Consider the following 21,780-nt stretch of genomic DNA (forward strand, 5'->3'; position numbering starts at 1 on the left):
AGCTGTTGACCGACCTGAGCCTTGTGTCGGAGACATTAATTTTTTCTTACCGATAATTCGCTACACCCAACCTGACCGAGCCCATAAAGAAGTGGGGCCCACTCCTCAGCCCACAGATATCCATCCCACCGAGCATTTTTCAATTTTCCCGCATCTAAAGCACGGTCCGATGCTATAAGGATCTGTGATTCTCTTCGGAATTTAGCGAAGTCTGAGTAATTCTACCACAGGAAAAATAGCAGAGTTAGTAAAAGATAACAGGCGAAATGATATTATTTTTTTCTCGGAAATGACCTTTCAATGGCATGTTATGGAATAAAGGAATTTTAATTTTGAAAAATTGAAGTAAACTAGTTAATTTTTCACAACTCCTTCGTACGTGTGAGTTATAGAAGGGCATTGCATAAATGCCTAACTTATTCCGTCTCTCGCTCTCTTTCTTTTTAAATCACAAATTGAATTCCCACCAAGTTTCTTCGCCACGCTTTATCATCATCAATTTTCTCCAACACTTGGCACCAAAACCCTATTCTTTCTCAATCGCCGATGCCATGCCGCCGTCGGGAGAGGGAGCCGCCGCATCCTGTCGCTTTTGCTCGTGCTTCGCCGTCGAGAATGGCGGTTCTCACGACCGTGATATTAACGGATCCGGAGATCGAGGCTGCATGCATTGCAAAAGGTCCGATCCTTCTTCTTCAACTTCTTGTGACTCATGCTTATCGCTCTGGCTTGACCTTGTTTCCTTTAAGGACTCGGATAATCTTCGAAGAATCATCACTGCCTCGGTTAAAGGTTTCTCAATTGGAGCTGGTCTCAAAGGAGGATTAGCTCTCTTCTCCATTCTTGCTCGGCTTAGACGCACTCGATTATCGTCCCCTGTTAGGTATATTATCTTATTTGAAAATATGCTTCTTTTTTCTCTGAATTTTTCTTTCCTTTTCTGTTAATTTGGTTTTGATTTTATTTCTATGACTGATGTAGGAAAATTGAGGTCTTTACAAATAAGGAAGCAATTACACTAGCTATAAAAGAGACACTTAGATACGGTCTTTTTCTTGGAACATTTGCTGGCACATTTGTTTCAGTGGATGAGATTATCTGTGCTGTGGGGGGTCATCGTAGGCAATGCTCTTCTTTCTTCATATATTTTTTTATTCTAATTTCTTCTATTATTACTAGTTACACTCAAATTAACGAACTAATAAATTGAGTTCGGTTTAATAAGTTTTGTATATCTTGTTAATATAGGACGGCGAAATGGAGGGCTCTATTTGCTGGATTGATAGCAGGGCCTTCGATGCTGCTCACTGGTCCAAATACTCAGCATACAAGCTTGGCAATATACATACTGATGCGTGCTGCAGTGTTGGCGTCACGATGTGGAATTAAGAGTGAACGCTTTGGGAGATTTTGTAAACCTCTTACTTGGAAGCATGGTGACATCTTCCTTATGTGCCTCTCTTCTTCACAAATTTTGTAAGTTTCTTCTTATTTGAGGTGAATTGCAGTCTCAATTGGAAATCTCTTAGCAGGTTTTTAGCTATTGATCTTTGGCATGGTTGAATTAAAGGGAGTGCGAAGTGGAGTGGGATAATACCAATCATTTCGGAAATGATATGTGAAAATGTATAAAATTTATGACCTTTTTCAAGTCTGAAAGTTTGCCAGCAAAAGCAACCAAGTTTCTTGAACTGAAATTCTTTGTCTATTTGTTTATTTATTTTAAATACTGAAAATTCCCTCAGCTTAAAGAAGCTTAGTCGTTAGGATTAGGCGCCCTTAAGATATTTTATCATTAGATAGCTAGGCCTAATGGAATTTGAACTGCCCTTTGGGCCTTACTCAATTGAAAGCTCTGAAGGACAGAAAAAGAATAGTAAATTTGATAGCTTGTAGAAGCTCCAAGTCAAACACTAATTTAGAATATTTTAAAGGTCAATTTGACGGTTTGACTGGAACCTTGATGATAGTATAGCAGTGGCAGGAGAAAACAGTGGGGGGAAATATTTTATGGCTTTAAAGACTGTATGGTCTGTCATGCATTCTGTCATATGCTTGAGCAATTGCTTAAAATTAACTTCATTTATGTGTGTAGCCTGCAACCCTATCACGTATGATGGGATCAAGGAGACCTGAGTCTCAAAAATTTGCTCTACTCTATCTCTTAAATTGATCACCTATACATATTTTCTTAGCCTATTTCTGAAGTTTTGAATTTTTTTTGCTTTTCAGGTCTGCTTACATATTGAAGCAAGATAGTTTGGCTCCATCTTATAGGTCCTTTCTGAATAAACATGGTGGGAAGGATATCGTCATTTTGCAAGGAGTGAAAGATATTGCATGTGGCTTGCCTTTCTCTAATTTGGAGGCAATAGAGAAATATTACAAGGCCACTGGTGTTGACATTAAACTAGATCCAGCAATGAAAGTCCCCTGCTCAGTATGGTTATTATTTCTTTTGTTTTCTTCTACCTAGTTTTTCTCATGACAATAGATGTAGTCTGTTTCATAGCCTCATACATCAACCACAAACTTCATGCAGATCATTCATGCCAATCAGGCTTGCTTTGAACATGTTTTGTCTTTTCTTATTCAAGCTTACAAAAGAGCCTTCCCAGTATACCTTCCAGTTTATTTAATTCCTGCACTGATAGTTCATCGCCAAGGGCTATTGAAAAGGTATAGTTATGACTTTTGTACTAAGTACAGTTAAGTTCAATTCACATTCTTGGTGAAGGCCTGTTCTAATTTGTCAACTGGTTGCAATGCTTTCAATTTTAATCAAATTCTTTTGTTTTTTAAATCAAGAAACATTTTTGCCTTCACCTGTGACTGTATGTGAAATGGAATCTAGAAGGCTGTATATATGCTGCAAAATTCAGCTGGCAGTTACGCTTATTTTTGCTTTTGTTCATATTTGAGCATTCAGGACAGAGTTCATAGTATGCGTCTTTCCTTGTGTAGCTTAGTTCTATCTGATGTCTTGTTTCAGGGCTTAAATAGCTCAAATTCAGTACCTTTAAGTAGCATTTTTCAATGCTTCTTTTCTTGTTTCTGCTGCTGAAATAATGAGTTAATGTCTACAGCTGTACATTCATAGTCTTGCTATGCTTATAACTCTTCTTGCTTTAATTCTAGGTTATTGAGATTTAAATTACTGTTCTGTTGGTTTTGTTATTTGTGAATGCTGCTCTCAGTGGTTTGTTTGACATCCGTATGCTTTATATAGGCCTAACACTATATTGGGGAAGAGTCTTCTCGGTACTGCAAGATCAAGCTTATTTTTGTCTGCATATTGCACATCTGCCTGGTAAGCAAGTCATTTTTTTCAGAAAATTTCGCACATAATAAATGATTCCATTGATCTTGTTTCAATATTTCGAGCTCTAGAAATTATTTGTCATGGTAAGTTTATTATTTTTACCGGATTGAGTTTTAGAGGGTATGCCATGCATGAAATCGACCATCTAAATAACCTTTTATTTGTTAATCAGGATGTGGACATGCCTACTTTTTAGGATTTTCAGGAAATGCAACATTCCTATGGTGGCAATGGGAACGGTACTTTAACCCTTTTCACTTTTCATTCATGTTACAAGCAATGCTAAGTTTTATCATGCTGAAAATAACATGTATCCTCCTGCAGTTTCCTACCGGCTTGAGCTTGGCTATTGAGAAAAAAAGCAGACGGATTGAGATCTCTCTCTACTGCCTTGCTCGGGCTATTGAGAGCTTCTTTTCATGCATGGTTGACATTGGATATTTGCCAGAGTCAAAGAGGTTTAAAAGAGCCGATGTGGTGATTTTCAGCTTATCCACAGCTATCATAATGCACTGCTATGCACAGGAGAGAGACGTTTTTAAATCCAAGTATTTGAATGTTCTCGATTGGGTGTTTGGTGTGCCTCCTCACCTTGTGAAGCCCCACTCTGCTAATATAGTCAAAGAAACAAGCTCAGAAGAGATTATGTAGTGTGCTTATGAACTTCTCATCTCCCAAGTATTCAAATGATGTGTCATCATATAATTGAATATTATTTTATTTTTAATTCAAAATCATTCAATCACATGATAACATATTAAGATTATGTATGTTGTTTAATTTTTAGAGAAATCATTAAGATGCTTGTTATGTGGGGAGGCATACTTAATGCCTGTTGGCCGATTGATGATGCTTAGATATTGCAAAACTTTTGCTGTATAGAATTAGCCAAGTCTAGCTTTTGTCATTGGATTGCCGCAAATGAATATAGTCAATTGTTAAGAATAAATGGCAACCAAAATGGGGCAAAATTTCAGAATTTAGTTGTATATTATTCTCTTATCTATTCTTCTTTCCTCGGAACTTGAACTTGAAATTGAGATCACAAATGCGTCATATTTATAATTGAATCCTCTGATGCTGCAAATTGAAAGCAAAAATAAATGCAATAGAACCCAAACAGTAACATTAAATTTAAAAACCCTAATATTTCATTTATCTTCTTAGCAGAAACGCTGATTAGATACGGTAAATAAAAACCTCATCAACAATGTAATTTGTTCATCAAAAGAGCATAGCACAAACCCTAACCATCGCCTTCACAAAGGAAAACCTAAACAAAATCAGACCTCATCTTCATGGAGCAACATATTAGGTATGCCCTTGTTAACTGGAAACTTTCTGCCCGTCTCAGGGCAAACCAGAGCACCTTCATCCAGATGCAATTCCAATAGGGCATGGTGAAATTTCCTCAAGAACTCCTCCGACTCAACCGATGACGATTCTGGTGCCTCCTCGGGCAGCTCGGAATAACCCAACGATCGGGACGCATCAACGAGGGCCTTCCACTCGATCTTTGAGAACATGTTCTTGAGAAAATCAGGGTTGAAACCGACCTGCTTCTCTATGACTTTCTCCGCTTCGATGCGGAGAGGGATGCCGTTTGTCACTCCTCTGATATTTGATGATAGCATGTTGTGAGTTAATAGCCTCATCTTTTTCTCTCACTCTGCGCAAAGACTGCTCAGTGGAAAGCCGGTTTCAGGGCGGCGGCGTCGTCGTGCTGCCGTATTTTCCTCTGCTAGTTTAATTGGTTTCTAGAGCCTTGAGGGTATATATAGTGACAAGAATATCCTGTTAGTGTGTCACTATTTTTTGAAATTTGACTTAAGTGGGCGTGGGTAGACTAGCGAGCACTATATTGGCGCCCATGGGCCGGACTTGTGTAACCCTAAAGAGTGAATTACATTTTTCCACTTAAAGATCTGCCCAAAGGACACTCCTTTTCACCCCCCTGATAAATCAATCTGTTTTTCATATATTACCTACTTTCATTTAAAAAAAAAAATTTAACTGAGTAAAATAATAAATTTAATATCCAAAAATTTTAAAAAAATTAAAAAGAATAACCATTTTACAATTTTCAACTTAATGCTCTAAGCATGAGAATTTAACTGTATAGAAATTCTAAAACTTGAATTCAGTCCCACAATTTTAGAAACCCTGATCGCCACCAAACAACTACAACTTGTCACTAATAGTTTTTTGACTCTCGCAAACAATTTGTCCATTACAACCACACATAGAGACTTTACTTACAAGATAAAGATATCATTGATAGGCGTTGAAACCAACAAAATTGATGGAATGGGTTTTTGACACGCACAAAGAAGGAACATGCAAAGAAAGAAAGCACAATACGAAGAATGTGACAGAAAACATTAGTGTTTTGATGAGAATGAAAGTTTTTTTTATCTATGAGAGTCATAATGACTCGATGGCAATCGTAATGACGTTAAAAAATCGATTAGACTTGCAATAAAAAGGTGAGAGATGATGAGTGCAAGAGAGATAGTTGATTGTGAGATTAGGAGTATGAGATGGTTAGTTAGGGTAAGAGGTTAACTACTCAATGGTAGCAAGGAAAAAGGAGGTGTTGATACAATTTGATAACTAAATTATGTATGGTAATTTTAAAAACAAGTAATTAGGAATAATATAATAATTCAACTTCCTAGTAACGTGTTAGGGTTCTTTCCAATTATGTAAGCTTTGGGTGAAAAACTATGATTCATGTATTCAACGGGTGAAAAAAGTGTTTTTAAATCAAGCCTTGGATGAGCAAATGTAATTCACTCAGCAAACCTGCGCAAGTAAATTACAAATAAAATGCATTATTGCACACTATTAAAAAAAAAAAAAGAAAAAGTAAAGGAAAACTCTTCCTAGAACGGCATTCGTTGAATGATACTCAGTATTTAGATTTTGGTAAGCAAATCATACTATATGCATAAACAATTAGCAAAAAATTATGTACAAATAATAATATATCCTCATGATTAAATATTATTTTATTTTTTATTCAAAATCATCTAATCACTAAATATTCTTTATGCACAAATTTATATTTATTATTTGTATACAGTTTTATCGTTGGTGGGCATATGTATGATGTTGTATATCTTCGCGAAGATGCTACAATAATTCATTTAGATGCTCAAACAGAATACTCTGAAATTTCCCTCGTAATGTATCTGGATTCTGGAATATTTCTCTTTGGTGTTAAGATTTTCTGCAAGGTAATCTTCCAAATCCATTGATTTTTCAGCTCTGTGTGATCTAGTTTCAAGCACAGGAAGGTTTAAATTTTGTGACGAGCTTAGTTACCATAATATGATAAAAACATTAGATTTTTGCCGAGCTCCCTACATATTTTTGCTTTACACGCCGAGTTTACTTACGATTGTGATTATCAATGGAAAAGAGTGACAGAGCAATAGGAAAAAGTTCTTCGAAATTTTAAACCAGACAATGAGGACAACACTTGGCCACAAACAATTGAAGAGTAGATAGTATAACAAAATACAAACAACAACTTCAAAATCAGTCTCGGCCATCCACAGGTTGCAGCCAAATTCTGATGAAGCTTAGCGGCTGCTTTCTAACTGAACCGAATTTTTCAGGATCATCGTGGGAAAAACCAGAGGTAATAATAATCTACCATAAATTGCTTTTGATTCCTTCAATTTGATACGAACATCCACCACTTGTATAAAGCAAACCCATAAATAATTGTGTACACCACCAGCCTCACAGGATAGATCCTATATCTGCAAATTTCAAACAGATTTTATACCCAATTATCAGCAAATTTACAAACTAAAAGCTCATGAATACTTAAGGGAAAACAAAAACAGTAAAAAGGTAATCAGACCTTCTCAATAGGGAAACTTGTCTTTGAGCAAGAGCGAAGGCCCTTTCTTCAGCAGTAACGGGGTAGCACCATCTAGAGAAATCCCGGTCGAAGAAATCCCAGTCAGGCAATAAGATTCCGGCAATCCCCAAAACACCCACAACGTAAGTGACCAACATCTTCTTCAAGCTCTGTGTGCATATCCCAACAATCAACATAACCACCGCCAGCCAAATCAGTGACGATCTTAGAGCCTCGTCATTTCCTACCTGTGCCATCAAATATAATCTTAATTTCCTATATGGTTATTGCTTCAAGTCAATCATTAGAAAACAAAAACATCAAGGTTAGAGGATTTAGGAGAAAACTGGAATTTTTTTCTCGAAAAGAATGAAGTTGTTGGGGGAACTAATTGCGTTTAAATGCGACCCTCAACGACCTCTTTAATGTTGGAAACGTGTAGTGTGTTTACTTGTTGGTTATTCAGGTGATGAGAGGGTGTTAGATGGATGGGAATGGGATAGTTGAGTTTTGAGTAATGTTAATTTAAAACTTGAAAAGTAAGTCAGTGTCAGTCAGGACAAGCGAATGAGACTTGTAACTGCTTGGAACATGGATGAAGTCCAACAATTTATTACAAATTATGTTAACTGCAAGATGTTACTTCTACTTTAATTATGGTGGATCCGAACCGAAAACTAGGGCTGGATTTGAGCCGAGACGAGTTTGGCTCGCAGCCAGCTCGGGCTCGGTTCGGTTTTTTAATGGCCGGCTCGAGCTCGACTCAAGCCGGATTAGGCTCGGCTCGAGTTTGGCTCGTTTTCGGTTCGACTCGGTAACGGCTCGGCTCGGCTCGTTTTTCATATCAAAACGACACCATTTTGTGTATATATGAGATCAAAATGATGTCGTTTTGTATAAAAAATTTTTAAAAAAAATATACCGAGCTAACTCGAGCCAGCTCGGGCTCGATCGAGCCGAGCAGAGCCCGGCTCGTTTTGGGCTCGAACCGAGCCGAGCCGAGCTCAAGCTCGAGCTCGCTCGGCTCGAATCCAACCCTACCGAAAACGACAAATTCAAGTTTGAGAAGAAGAAAAAAAGAAAGAATTGTCAACAAGATAAATTCAAATATCGATGTCAACTAAGAACTGGACTTGAATGATATGTATAATATATATGATTGATTGATCAATCATGATATCAGATGATACATGTAAGGTACCCACACTTTAACACTGAGAATTACCTATATATTTATGACTATGAGTAATATCCATCATATCTTTAAATTTAGAATCTTTAACGGTAAAATCAACAGTTTCATCACCACGATCAACGTACCCTAATTCAAAATGTTTTCTTTCCATTAACATATTTAGTCCATTGCAATTTACAATAACTTTATATGGGGTATATATGCACATCATCTTCATCAATATTATAATTGGTATCATCTTCATTTGATCCTATTAGGATTCATCACCCTCTTTTATATCCTCTTACAGGTGTTAAACTTTAATATTAGTCCTTAAGGGAAAACGATATCGTTCTCTTAAATAGATTAAAAGATCTACTATGCATATTTATTTTTTTAGTGAACAAGTTATCTTGTATATTTATGTGTTTCAGAACTAATTACTAACAATGTAATTCTTGATTTAACCGTAATAGTCACAATATATGAACGAATTGTATCATTTTCTTTAAAAAAATAATAATACAAGCAACATCAGTATTATTTTTAATGTCATAACACATCTCATTAATGATAATAATAGTTTCATTGTTATAGATAATGTCAAGCTTACAACCAATTCGTAGACATTACTCAATGTCTCAACTAATATCCCCTATGTCATATCCAATTGTATTATTATCCTTAAAAAAAGGGACTTTTTAGATAACCCATTGTGAAATTTCAATCGGGGACCTTTTTGTATTACACAATGTAACATTTCTGTAGGACCTTTGTCCACTACATATAGTAAAATATCAATAAGCCCCACACATTTCATATTGTGAAATTCGATTAAAAAAGTATGAGCATCATGCATTTTGAGTTTCAATTAGACATACTATCAAATTTCTACCCAAATTTAAAAAATGTAATCAACACACTTAACAACAATACAAAATTATTCTATAAATGAAAATTTAAAGTTATTTTTGTGTTTAAATACTGGAATGTAACTGACTTTCTAATTCGGGTTCTAATATACTAAAATGAGACTTTTCAATTGCTATTGTTGGGATTACTTTTTTTGAATTAAAGTTTTGTTAAAGAATTAGAAACGAGAAAAATTTTGTAATTAACTTAGATAGTTGGTTATATTGATACTTTTATCAATCAAGCCTAGTGAACTAGATTTAGTATGTTCAAAGTTGCGCCAAAAATCTTTTTGAACCTCGTGTTTTGAGTTTGAGTTTAATTTATTAATATTTTTTGGACTACAAACCTATTTTGTATTTATAGTTTGAAGAACTTAACAAATACACCTGTTCCTTACAAGATTGAAAACCCAACAAATACAACCCCTGCCATTTTTGGTTTTTTCATTTTCTTAAATTCAGTCAATATGTTTCTGCAAAAACCAAAAAATTCAACTCTATAAAATTCAATCAACACCAACCCACTACAACCAAAATATTGGGCCTCAACACAAAAATTTTGGCTCAAACCCACAACTTGGAAGTTGAAGTGCTTCCCCCCACAATATTGTGTAATTGCATGACAAGTGAAGCTAAGAAGAGACAGGATAGAAGGTTGTTGAACTGATTGAATACATTGTTCATACAATTTAAATAAAGACATGTTCGATCAGTATCAGTACAAAATGAATCTCAACCCAAGCCTGCTTTATCCACTCACCTCTCCAAAATAACATCCACTCCTACAACAATGAACCCATCTCACCACAGTTAATTTGACACAACCCACTTCTCCCTAGACACCGACCCTTTCAATCAGCTTTCGTCTCCACCATTCAATTTGCCATCACATCGATTCAGTTTTCCATCCATCGGAATTAGCATAAGAACATGGTTAAAATTTTGATGGACGATTTGGGATTTGACCCACTTGATTTTGACAACAATTTCTAGGTGTTAATCTCATTCCTCGAACTACTTGAACCACCTGTTTGTTGTTAATCTCAGTCCTTTCCCCATGCTTCAGTTTTTCGTGGGTGGTTGTAGTGTTGATATATAATATTTTAACTTCCAACTTCAATTCATTCAATCAACAAATAAAAACTTCTCATTTGAATTGGTTATGGGATAGTTAACTTGAAATTTTTGCGAATCTCCAACACGTTGTCTTCTCTTCTTCGTCAACCTTCATCGGCATTCATGGAAACCTTGTAACAGTTCCAGTGTATCTTGATTCTGATGCTTAATCAAAGTGATGTCATTTTTAAGTAAAAATAGAGAGTTTTTGAAACAAATAATTACAGTAAAAAAGGTAAGGATTTGGAGTGATTGCAAGGGTGTTTAATACATTTTTACTAGACCTGGCCACGGGCAGGTTTGGCCCGTGAACCGGACCGAAACCGGCCCAGATAAACCCGGAACCAGAACCGGCAGACCCGGAACCGGACTGAATCGGAACCGAAACCGTGGCTCTACGGTTCGGTTCCGGTTCACATAAATTGTAACCGTGGAACCGCCGGTTCACACCGGTTTATGAATCGGGGGTTTACTGTGCTGAACCGAAAAAAATTTGAAATTTTTTTGATTTTTTTTTTTAATTTTATTTAAAAAGGCAACGGTTCCCTGTGCAGGGAACCGTTGCCTTTTGAAGGAAAAATTGCAGGGGACCAGGTCCCCTGCAATTTTCAGAAGTAGTCCCCTGCAATTTTTGGAATTTCAATTCACCCCCCTATTTCTAATTTTTTTCAAAAAAGTTTTTTTTCTATATATACCCCTTTAAATTCTATTCTCTCAAATCTCAATCTCTCTACTCTCTCACTCAATCCTTCAAACTCTCATTCTCATTCTTTAAACTCTTTATATTCTCTCAATCTTTCAATTCAATCAAATTTTCTTAAATTTAATTAAATTCTTTCTTAATTTTTTATTAATTTCAATTTCAATTTTTTTTATACAATTCATAATTAATTATAGAATTTATTTCTATAATTAATTTTATTTATTATTTATTTATTATCTTTTATAATTAATCATATAATTTATTTATATAATTAATTTTATTTATTTAAAAATTAGGAAGTTTAATTGAAAAATTAAGTCAAAGTCTTTCTTTTAAATTTCAATTATTGTAATTAATAATTTAAAAATTAAATCAAGATCATGTATTAGAATTGACGGTTCAATATCGGTTTCGAACCGGGGCCATGAACCGGAACCGACGGTTCCGAACCGTGGACGAACCGTCCTGTTACGGTTTCGGTTCAGGGTCCTTATATTTTCGAACTGTGAACCGGCGGTTCCGAACCGAAACCAGCGGTTCATGAACCGTGGCCAGGTCTAATTTTTACTTTTGTAATTTTCTCTCTAGATCAATCATCATATTTTATAACTAAATCCATATTTTTAACTAACAATATTGCAATTACTATTATACCCTTTGTTTGTTATAGTTCACAAAAAATTTTTGGACAGAACATAAGAATTTATATTTTTTCAGCTTTAAGGATGATAATTTTTCGTTTTGACACGATATGAATGGGAAATAGTGGTTATCCCTAATTTGAAATTAAATGACAAAAATCTTGGCGATACCTGTTTATACATGTACTTAAATATATTTATTTATTCTAAGTGTAGATTATATTTGAACCCCACTAGTTTTATTTTGTACAAGAGGTGGATTAGGTCTAATCCTCTACTTTCTGGAAGAGTAAAAGGTCAATTAGAGCTTCATAAGCCTAACTAGGCAGTAAAAAAGTCAAGTAGGTTTTCTTGAGATTTCTTTCATCTTCATAGTCTTAATTAGGTCACCCATGAGAGACTTAATCAAACAAGTTATTAGTTTCTGAAACACCTTCTAACTGTCTCCACTTTTTCATCACCTCCTCTCTGCAACAATCTTCATTCAGAAGCCATTTTCAATTGCTTGCTGAATAATTCAACCGTCAACATCAAGGCCCTAAACCCTAATCTGTGTCTCAACAAAAAGACGAAATACAGATTAAAAATAATAACAACTAGGAGTTGAATTCAACAGCAGTGAGAAAGCTAAGTTATTTAAGGTAGACAGCTGACAGTAGCAAATCTTTTGGGTAAAATGTGCTGCATGTCATGCAGATAGAAAGACAGAGACACAAATATATATCTAATAAAAATATTATTAACATTTAAGAGCCAATCTGAGGGCAGTAAGTAAGTGAGTAGATGTTCAGGAAGTCAGGTTTTTAGATGTATTAGTTAGTAACCCATTAAAACAAGCAAATCAGTTTGTTTAGCTGAATCTTGAAACAAATTTGGTTCATATGTTAACTTTAGGTGACATCACTTCGCCAATTTTTTCAAAACCATATATTTGGTCTACTCAACAAGGTACCTCGGTTGAACACTCTCTCTCTCTCTCTTCATCTATGTTTGAACCGTTTATTAACTAATGTAACAAAGTAAAGATGATAGCAAGGTGGTAGAGGTCAAATACTTAAATCTTATCTCCGTCATTACAGGGAAAACTTTTCTCTGTTCCTCTCTTGTTTTCGATATGGGAATAATAGGAAATTATTGTCTTCTTCTCTTGAGGAAAAATTCTCTTCCTTAATTTCTCCCATTTATGCGGAAAAAGTTATCTATACTCTCCCTTTTTCATCTCACGAGAAAAATAATATAATATTTATTAGATGTTAGAACGTATCTATAATAATTTAGAATTTATAAAAGTAATTCAATAATATATAGGAGAGAGAATGAACGGATCAATGATGTAGTTATTCTTGTTCTTAACCGAAAGAATTTTAGTTATTTTTATTATATCTCCCTCTCTATTTGAGAATTTCCTTTCCATTTGAAGAGGGACAAACTGAAAATCCATTTTCACGGACAGAATTGTCGTTTACGATATCTGCCACAAAGGAGATAGGAAATATTGGGGAACTTTTGCAGCATGTGATTAATACAAATTACGCAATGAATACAATAACAGGGAAAATGGTCTCGCTCGTTCCTCTAGCTGTTGGCAATTGATTGTGACGCTAATTAAGTTGACAAACAAAACAGTAAGAATTAAGTAGCTCTGAAAGATCGCTGTTTAGCTTATATAATAAGTAAACACTGCCCTCAAACAAATAGTAATCAGAGTTTAAGGTATGCTGCGGGATATAACCTTCTACTTTACTAGTTGATTTAAAATCAAAGGATACCCAGAGAAAGGAAATTTTGTAATAGAACAAGAAGAATGAGGACAAGAAATTGGGTAGGAATATTGCAATTAAACTATTCTTAAGCGTGTGAAGAATCTCTTCATGGGTTACAAAATTATTGGTCAATTTTGTACTGTTTCTACATCAACTTTCCCTCAACTAAGCACTACAACCCGGACTAACGTCATTTCTGTCTTACATTATTTTCTATTTTTATGTCGAATCGCAGACATTATCTCTGAGGAACACCCCAGCTTGCTCAGTTTTTTATAAAGGTACAAGTTGCAATAAAATAATTTAATCCCTGTACGTAGATCACTAAGTTCTTATAAAATCCAAAGACCAAACGTGAGTGGTTGGAAGCCATGCAAACGATGACGAAATTAAGATCCTCTTCTTGATGGCATGCCCAAAAATGACATTTTTTTAAGAGAAAATTTTATTTCAATCGGATTTTTTTTTTTGAAATTAGAAAATTTTATTCCGCAAGTACAGAACTAACCCGGGAGAAATTGAATTTTGTTGGCTTTAATTTAAAAGGTGGAGCGACCAAAATTATTAAACATTTAATTGAATCTGTTGCATAAATAATGGAATTGTTTTATCAGAAAAGAGTGAATACATGCATACATACGCAAACAAATATATATAATAAATAATTTTATTAGAAAATTTCGTTTATGCCTCTTAATTATTGCATTGTACATTTTTTTTTAATTAATCTATACTCTTGGTAAACACTTCTTTTTATTTTATTTTCAATCTATAGTCTAGGTGATTTCGTGTGAATTAAATGTAGAAGGATATAATTTGTGACTTCGGGAAAATGGTATCTGAGTTAATTTAGGGACAATGGGATGAAGAGTCTAATCTAGATCTGCCAACCATGCAGTTAATTAAGTGTAAAATATTTTTTATTTGAATGAAGTGGGACAGGAAGTAAGTGAAGGCCACCTAAAGATTGTGTATAAATAGTTTTGGTGGTGGAGCTGGGAAGCAACCTAAGTCAGCATAAAGAAACTGGAAGTGAATATGGGAAGATCTCCTTGTTGTGATGAAAATGGCCTCAAGAAAGGCCCCTGGACTCCTGAAGAAGACCAAAAACTTGTGCAACATATTGAAAAGCATGGCCATGGAAGCTGGAGAGCTCTCCCCAAGCTTGCAGGTCTCTCGAACTTATTGAAAGCACCCTTCAAATCTTCTGTCCAGGCTTATTTCCTTCCCTAATTTTTTTGTTACTTTTTGCAGGCCTTAACAGATGTGGCAAGAGCTGCAGGTTAAGATGGACGAATTACCTGAGGCCTGATATCAAGAGAGGAAAATTTTCTCAAGAGGAAGAACAAACAATTCTTCATCTACATTCCATCCTCGGGAACAAGTAATTTTTCTATACTTCTATTAGATTTTAATTATTACAACTTTCTAATATGTCTCACAGGTTTTTTTTTTTTTTTTGGTTCATCAGGTGGTCCGCAATTGCAACGCATCTACCAGGCCGGACTGATAATGAAATAAAAAATTTCTGGAACACGCATTTGAAGAAGAAGTTGATTCAGATGGGAATCGATCCAATGACTCACCAGCCAAGAACCGACCTATTTTCCAGCTTGCCTCAACTGATAGCACTGGCAAACCTCATAGAGCACCATCAAATGGATGAACAATCTTTGAGATTACAAGCAGAAGCCGTTCAGGTGGCAAAGTTTCAATATTTACAGCATCTTCTCCAATCTGCAGCTTCAGCCACTACCAACGTATATGGCCAAAACGGCATTACAGACATGGAGGCTCTTAATTTATTCAGTTCGATTCCTCCCGTTAAAGAAACCCCAGTTTTGAATTCACCAGAAATAAATAATCCAGCTTCGTTTTCTCAGCTGGGAATCGCTACCTCTCAACCACTCCACCATCCAGGTCCATTATCTCATTTATTTGACCCACAAGTCCCTTTCAATTTTCAACCATTGTTGAATAATAGTGAGATAGGCCAATGCTCTAATGGCTTAACAATGGTCAACCAAAGTACTAACCCAGCCGATCACTCATCGTGGTTTCCTTCTGCAAATCCTTATCCATCTGTAACTGAAACATCGATAAGCAATCCAGGAGATGCAAGCAGCACTTCCAGCTATGGCGGGGGGTCTTCTTCATATTGGCCTGAATTTTATTTTGAAGATTCTATAATGCAAGAAATTTCCTAGTCATTACAGTTCAAGAGGTTTGAAGTTGCATCAAGCGTCTTATGTAAGTTTTCTGTCTCTCTGTAATCGGTCATCTTTCATAATCTTATAGGTATGTAAATGTATAAGCAATCTTACTTCCATGTACACATGAGTAAATTTATATATGCAGGATACAGGAATCTGAAGATATACATATACATACCTATCATGTAGATAACAGACATTGGAAGAGTAATTATCTGTTATTTTTTCACTTGTTTTACCCGATATATGACAGTGTTGTCTTTCCATTCATGAAATAGAGTAATATAATTAAGTTTGTCACCTCTATGTTGCTGTTTTTATTTATTTTTTATTTTTGATGATAATGGTTGTGGTTGTCAAGGTGTGCTTTGAAAGTTAGAAAGCCAGTTCGGATAGGATTAGTAAAATTTATAGGGTATTAGAATTTTTAGAAAGACGGTTTAAGTTCGAGCCAGGCTTTCTTCCTACTTTTTTCACAACTTCACAACATGTGCAACCCATGCATTCAACCTTATGAAGTTTAGAGAAAGCACCTAACTGCTCCCAAAAATCCGTGCATAAAATGTTGAGATGCCCATGTCTTCTTGTTGAGTATATTGCTCAATTCTCACTTGATTTCTTGAATCCTCCAACCACTATCTTGTAAGAACCTTTTCTCCAATTCTTTCCATATTGCTCAATTAAGTTGTATCCTGATATATCACACTATCTTGTAATTCTTCGTTGAGGAGATGAATTTCCAAGACATTGCTTATTACCATATAATTATGAGTAATCCAATCTACCTCTTCTAGATCTCCTTTCGTTGGTTTGGAAAGCCTTCCATCAACGAAGACCGTCTTTTGTTTAGATATGAGTACATTCATAATAACTCTTCTCCAGGTTGAGTAGTTGGTTCCCATGAGTGACCAACTAATCTCTCTCTACATTTGTCCAAATTGCTCAATAGATAATAAGAAACTTTTCCAACCTTGTTACTGACAACTACTGCTGTATTTGTCATAATTCTTCGCAACTATGATTAAACAATTTTCAAATATTTTAAAAGTACTCTGACACAACGAAAAATATAAGAACCATTTTTTCTCTATGTATATTTTCATAAGAATAGTACAGTATATATACAAGAATAGAGAATTAAAAACTTGCCCAAATTCAAAAAAAAAAAAATCTAAATAAGAAAATATGAAGAATAAGGAAACATAAATATCTTTCAAATTAGCATCTTGAAAGGAAATATGAAGATCAATAAAACTATATATACATATTTTTTATATACAAATGTGTATATATATATATATGTGTCATGATTTAAATGAGTGATTTTGAATTAATGATAAATTAACACTCAATCACATAATGACACATATATATGTTTATATATTTGTGTACCAAAAATATGTATACATAATATTACTCTACGAAGATTTACAGGAAAAGATTGCGCGAAAGAATTAGGATATCCAATTTTGTCAATAAATTCAACAATAAAACAAGCAGTCTAGAATACAATATATGAATGCATATTGTTAAAGATGTAATTATATACTTGCAACCATAAATATTAAAGAATATATACAAGTTTATAATAAGAACTTCTAGGTTTTAAGTGTTTGGTTGGCCTCAGTTGCTCGGCAAGTAGGTTAAATTTTGTAAGTAAAGTATGGCTATGTGTTCAACTCACACTTTGAAGATAACATAGAATTATATAAGATTGAGTGAGCAATTTTATAAGAAGATGTTGGAAAAAAATCCAAATCCAATTCTGTAAATCAAAAATTGTAAATTATAGTAAATTAACATACCCAGAAGAAGTTGAATTCTTTGTTAGATGACTCTGCAACGTGATTGATTAATTTTCACAACACAATTTGTTATACTTTATCTCTAGATTCAATATAATTTTCTCTGTAATTGGGAAAACAGTATTTCTCTTCTATTCTGTGTATTTTGAAAAAAGGAAAAAACCGTTTTTAGGGTTTCAATATGTGCCCATCTACCTAATTGCAACTCTCTCCAACTACCATCAAGATAGTTAGCGTAAATAGGTTAAGTTGACCCTTCATGAATGAATCCAAACTTGATAAAAAATATGACATTTTTTCTTTGTGGCGAAGGTCAGCAAACTTCTACAATGACAAATTAAAAAGAAGAATAATGACACTAGATTAAAAAATTAATACGAGGGTGATATGTATTAGAAGTTGGATTAATATATGAAAGTGAAGTTGCAAGAGCGAGAGGGACCGATTTCAATGAGTGGGTAGACTTTGATTAATTGCTTTTCTACCAAGGCATTGATTTTGTATTTTATAAAATTAATCAATCTTTTCAGTGAAGCTTTGTACATCATCTTACGTATGTCAAATATTTTGAGTAGGCTGAAATTTGATTTTTCAGATTTACAAATTCCGAGTTAGTCGTCCTTGTCAAGGCAATATTTAAAATAGTAGTGTTATGTTATAATTTTTATATAAAATTTTATATAAAAATAATAATATATTATTATAAAATTAAATAATTAAAAATAAAATAATACTTAATTGTATAATAATATATTATTATTTGTATATAAAATTATGCATTTAATTTTATTATATTTAAAACACACCCTTAAGTTAAGTTTCTTTTCTTAGTATTGTATAAAAAATTATTCCAAATCACCATATCCCACTGAAACTTTTATAAGATGATATTTCTCACCCTTAAAGTTTGAAATTTCTATTTGTCCATCCATCATCCATGTTATTTGGTGAAAATTATTTGCTTTTCCTATAAATTATTAGGTCATTTTTAGTGAAATCAAGAAATCGCTTTAGACATTTAATATAAACGTCAATTAGTAATTTGTTCTTATTTTTATTGAATTTATGGGAAATACCCCTCTATTTCATCATCTATCATAATTGCTAAGAGAGTGCAAGTATAGATGTCAATGAGTCGGGTCGGGTTGGCTCCAGCACAGCCCATTGGGCTAATGGACTGGGCCAGAGGCCCAAATAGTAACGGGTCTTTGGATCGGATCGATCCATTAAAATATAAAGGTCAAAGCCCAACCCATATAATAAGGGGCCTTAATTGGGCCTCCATATGATCATAAATAATAAAATTATGATAGATAATAGGATATTCAATAAGAAAAGCAGTTGCCGTCATTGAATTTATTTGATATTAGATCTATTTATAATATTTTGTAATGATAAAATTAAAATAAAATGAGATTAAAAATATAATAAAATAATTGAGATTGAGAGTTTGAGAGATTGAAAGTTTTAGAAATTTATAATTGTAATTGAAAGTGAAAATGAAAAATTTAATAGGTTTTTATAGAGAAAAAATAAATTAATTAAATTTTTTTTATAAAAAAATTAAGCAAATGCTTGGAGAAGCAGAATCTGCTTCTCTTCTACCTTCTGCGAGGTGCTTCTGCCTCAAGGCAACAAGCAAGGAAATTTTTTTTTTAATTTTTTATAAATAGTATCGAGCCAGCCCATGGGTATAATATAAAGGCCCGACCCTATAGGCCCATAGGTCTAGTTCGACACTCTACAGTGTCGGGTCAGATTTTATCGTGTCTGGGTTTTTTTTATACTTCAGGCTGGGCCTTCATTTGGCCCGGCCAAATTGACGTGTCTAAGTGCAACTATTGGAGACAATATCAGCTAGGGAAAAATAGTAGAATTAGCCATGGCCAAGAGGGAGATCATGGACAAAGATGGAGAAGTTGCAAAGAAGTGGGAAGTACGATCATAACATGAAAGAAAAAGCAACAAATGAGGGAGACAAGACATGGTCATAATGAGAAAAGGGACACTAATAACAACAAGAGATGCGTTAATATGGGCATTATCAATAAAGAGGTGAGATCAAATTTTAAAGTATTACAAAAGTTATACCTAATCTCTTGAATCTTATATAAATCGTATCAACGTTGTTAAAGATCATATTTAAATTTTAAAAAATTTAGCTTTATAACCAATGGTGGTTAAGGGACAAAGAAGAAAAAAAAAAAGTTTGAGGTAAAATAAAAAATAAAAAGATAACCCATAAACTTTTGGAATTTTAAAAAATAATAGATCATTATTTCGTGAAAATTTGGGTAGAAATCATTCACACAAAAAATAAAAACTGTTTTCACCACCTCATCCTATTTCTATCCCATTTTTTTATTAAGTTTCCATCAAATATTTATATGGTAGATGTCCAATGGAGAATCTAAATAATGTTAATTTAATTGTTTCTATTAATTTTGTTAATTTATGCATACTTATTTCTATCCTAATAACTTTGCAATAAGGTATAGTAGAGATGCCTTCATGCAAATTCGAATACACAAAATTTGACAATGGATTGTTATAAAATATCATAATAATATTATATATATATATATATATATATTTTATACAAAATTTAGATACATAAATAATATATTTGGGTATTCTTACTTTTACCGTTCAAAATACCTTTTGAAGCTTTTTGTGGCCACACACAAGTTTGGTTTTGAAATCCATGAAGTGTTGATGTTAGGAAAAGGAAAAGGTCATACTGCATGGATTGTCAAAAGAGATGGGGTTCGAGGAGGAGCCAGAGAGAGAGGCGGGTTGTGTTTTGTTTTCTCGTACAGGATAATGGGAAATAAAAAATAATCAAGAAAATAAAAGTTGCGGCTGCAAATTGCGTATCAATTTGTTGCATCCCCACTCTATTAACCAACCTTATTTTCTCTTCTCTATAAGAGGGAGCTTGGCCTTTTGGTTGCTTTATGGATGAATTCGAGTTAAATTGAATTTGAATAAGAATTTATTCAAATTTAGTTTGTTCAAATTATTAAAGAAAACATTGTTGTCATTACAAAAATAAAAAAATAAAAAAGAATAATCCACCCTTAGCTCCTAGACCATGCCAACTAATTATGCAATGAGTGATTTGAACCAATCAAATATCTATTCGAATTTAAATAATTTAAATCAAATTCACCTTTAACTTTTAAACCATGATAACTAATTGTATTTATTAAAAGTTGGATAATATTTTCCTGAAATTAATTTTCTCGTTCACAAAAAAAAAAATCCCCCACCGTAAAGTAAAAATACATTTATATTAATTTTACAATATTTATTAAAACTAAATAATATTTCTATCCAAAACTTTGTCATATATCTTCATCTCTCGTTTATATAAATTAATGAAATTTACAATTAACAAATTAGTGAAATGTAAATCAGATTAGATCACATCACTCGATGGTATAATTTGACTAGAATTACACCTAAGGTAGTGAAATTCAATCAAATCATACTTGAGATAGTTGATTGTGGCCAAATCGGTCATCGAATCACACTTAGACAATACTATTATGACTATTCATGACTTTTTTTTAAATTTTTTTTATAAAACTATATACAATAGATAAATAGTTATTTGTGTGATAACATATCATAATCATTTGTTCGAAGCTAGATCAATTAATCAAATAGGTAAAACTTTGAATCCATTACTATATTATCTATCATTACACTAAGTGAATAAAAAGTTTAATTTTTAAAATACCGTTAATAAATTTTAAATCTATACTTGTTTTTTTAGATATATTTATTTTTGTCACTTAAATTATTTATACCAAAATATCATAACACATTATTATTAGGAGTGAGTAGTTAATATTAACGTTAATGTAAATAGACAAAATTATTCTTCTATCATTAAATTGTTTATGAAATTTTATGGGTTAAAAAAAAGGGCCAAAATATCATTCACTCCTTATTAAAAAATCAAGGTTAGGAAAACTAGGTAGGAACTTTTATCACACTTATAAGATGTTTAAATTATTTATTTAAAGTTAATTAATTAATTAATTTCGAAGTAGCCTGGTTTTCTAGTTCTACGACAGAAAAAGAAAGTGCTGGTTACTGTCTAATAGGGTTTGATTTAAGTTGAACTGAATTTAAACTCTATTTGACTTAATGATAATAGGGTTTGAGTTCGAGTTCAGACTCATCAAGTTCGTTATGCTTAAATTCGAACTCGATTCAAGTTTAATTTAACTCATTTCAAATTTAA

The 21,780-nt window shown here is 33.4% G+C and overlaps 4 protein-coding genes across 5 annotated transcripts; 2 read left to right on the plus strand and 2 right to left on the minus strand.

The window, feature by feature from the left end:
- The first annotated feature begins 227 nt into the window (after window positions 1–227).
- LOC123203399 lies at window positions 228–4,301 on the plus strand. Of its 2 annotated transcripts, XM_044619764.1 has the most exons (9): window positions 335–679; window positions 770–883; window positions 982–1,122; window positions 1,249–1,476; window positions 2,233–2,440; window positions 2,543–2,679; window positions 3,230–3,310; window positions 3,495–3,561; window positions 3,647–4,301. In XM_044619764.1, the coding sequence occupies exons 1-9, from the start codon at window positions 408–410 to the stop codon at window positions 3,971–3,973; spliced, it is 1,575 nt and encodes a 524-aa protein (XP_044475699.1). In that variant the 5' UTR covers window positions 335–407; the 3' UTR covers window positions 3,974–4,301. The 2 variants fall into 2 exon arrangements, with proteins under 2 accessions (XP_044475698.1, XP_044475699.1); XM_044619763.1 differs by having other exon boundaries at window positions 228–883.
- A 149-nt stretch (window positions 4,302–4,450) lies between these two features.
- On the minus strand, window positions 4,451–5,092 carry LOC123203400 (multifunctional methyltransferase subunit TRM112 homolog A). Its single transcript, XM_044619765.1, has one exon. It carries the CDS (start codon window positions 4,975–4,977, stop codon window positions 4,606–4,608), a length of 372 nt encoding a protein of 123 aa, XP_044475700.1. The 5' UTR covers window positions 4,978–5,092; the 3' UTR covers window positions 4,451–4,605.
- A 1,667-nt stretch (window positions 5,093–6,759) lies between these two features.
- On the minus strand, window positions 6,760–7,652 carry LOC123202996 (signal peptidase complex-like protein DTM1). The gene is made up of 2 exons (XM_044619151.1): window positions 7,197–7,652; window positions 6,760–7,092 (listed from the first exon to the last, which is right to left on the minus strand). Exons 1-2 carry the CDS (start codon window positions 7,451–7,453, stop codon window positions 7,005–7,007), a joined length of 345 nt encoding a protein of 114 aa, XP_044475086.1. The 5' UTR covers window positions 7,454–7,652; the 3' UTR covers window positions 6,760–7,004.
- A 6,865-nt stretch (window positions 7,653–14,517) lies between these two features.
- On the plus strand, window positions 14,518–16,020 carry LOC123203641 (transcription factor MYB93). The gene is made up of 3 exons (XM_044620084.1): window positions 14,518–14,678; window positions 14,762–14,891; window positions 14,979–16,020. The coding sequence occupies exons 1-3, from the start codon at window positions 14,546–14,548 to the stop codon at window positions 15,712–15,714; spliced, it is 999 nt and encodes a 332-aa protein (XP_044476019.1). The 5' UTR covers window positions 14,518–14,545; the 3' UTR covers window positions 15,715–16,020.
- The last annotated feature ends 5,760 nt before the right edge of the window (window positions 16,021–21,780 follow it).

The sequence above is a fragment of the Mangifera indica genome, chromosome 19 (genome assembly GCF_011075055.1).
Source record: "Mangifera indica cultivar Alphonso chromosome 19, CATAS_Mindica_2.1, whole genome shotgun sequence".
Taxonomy (NCBI): Eukaryota; Viridiplantae; Streptophyta; class Magnoliopsida; order Sapindales; family Anacardiaceae; genus Mangifera; species Mangifera indica.

What these genes read in the sequence shown, in the direction of transcription:
- LOC123203641 (XM_044620084.1), top strand. Translation starts at nt 14,546, where the DNA reads ATGGGAAGATCTCCTTGTTGTGATGAAAATGGCCTCAAGAAAGGCCCC. An exon ending in AGCTCTCCCCAAGCTTGCAG is followed by an intron (nt 14,679 to 14,761) that starts GTCTCTCGAACT and finishes TACTTTTTGCAG; the next exon opens with GCCTTAACAGATGTGGCAAG. An exon ending in CATTCCATCCTCGGGAACAA is followed by an intron (nt 14,892 to 14,978) that starts GTAATTTTTCTA and finishes TTGGTTCATCAG; the next exon opens with GTGGTCCGCAATTGCAACGC.
- LOC123203399 (XM_044619763.1), top strand. Translation starts at nt 408, where the DNA reads ATGCCTAACTTATTCCGTCTCTCGCTCTCTTTCTTTTTAAATCACAAA. An exon ending in GCATATTGCACATCTGCCTG is followed by an intron (nt 3,311 to 3,494) that starts GTAAGCAAGTCA and finishes TTTGTTAATCAG; the next exon opens with GATGTGGACATGCCTACTTT. An exon ending in CTATGGTGGCAATGGGAACG is followed by an intron (nt 3,562 to 3,646) that starts GTACTTTAACCC and finishes ATCCTCCTGCAG; the next exon opens with TTTCCTACCGGCTTGAGCTT.
- LOC123203400 (XM_044619765.1), bottom strand. Translation starts at nt 4,977, where the DNA reads ATGAGGCTATTAACTCACAACATGCTATCATCAAATATCAGAGGAGTG.
- LOC123202996 (XM_044619151.1), bottom strand. Translation starts at nt 7,453, where the DNA reads ATGGCACAGGTAGGAAATGACGAGGCTCTAAGATCGTCACTGATTTGG. An exon ending in CAAGTTTCCCTATTGAGAAG is followed by an intron (nt 7,093 to 7,196) that starts GTCTGATTACCT and finishes TGAAATTTGCAG; the next exon opens with ATATAGGATCTATCCTGTGA.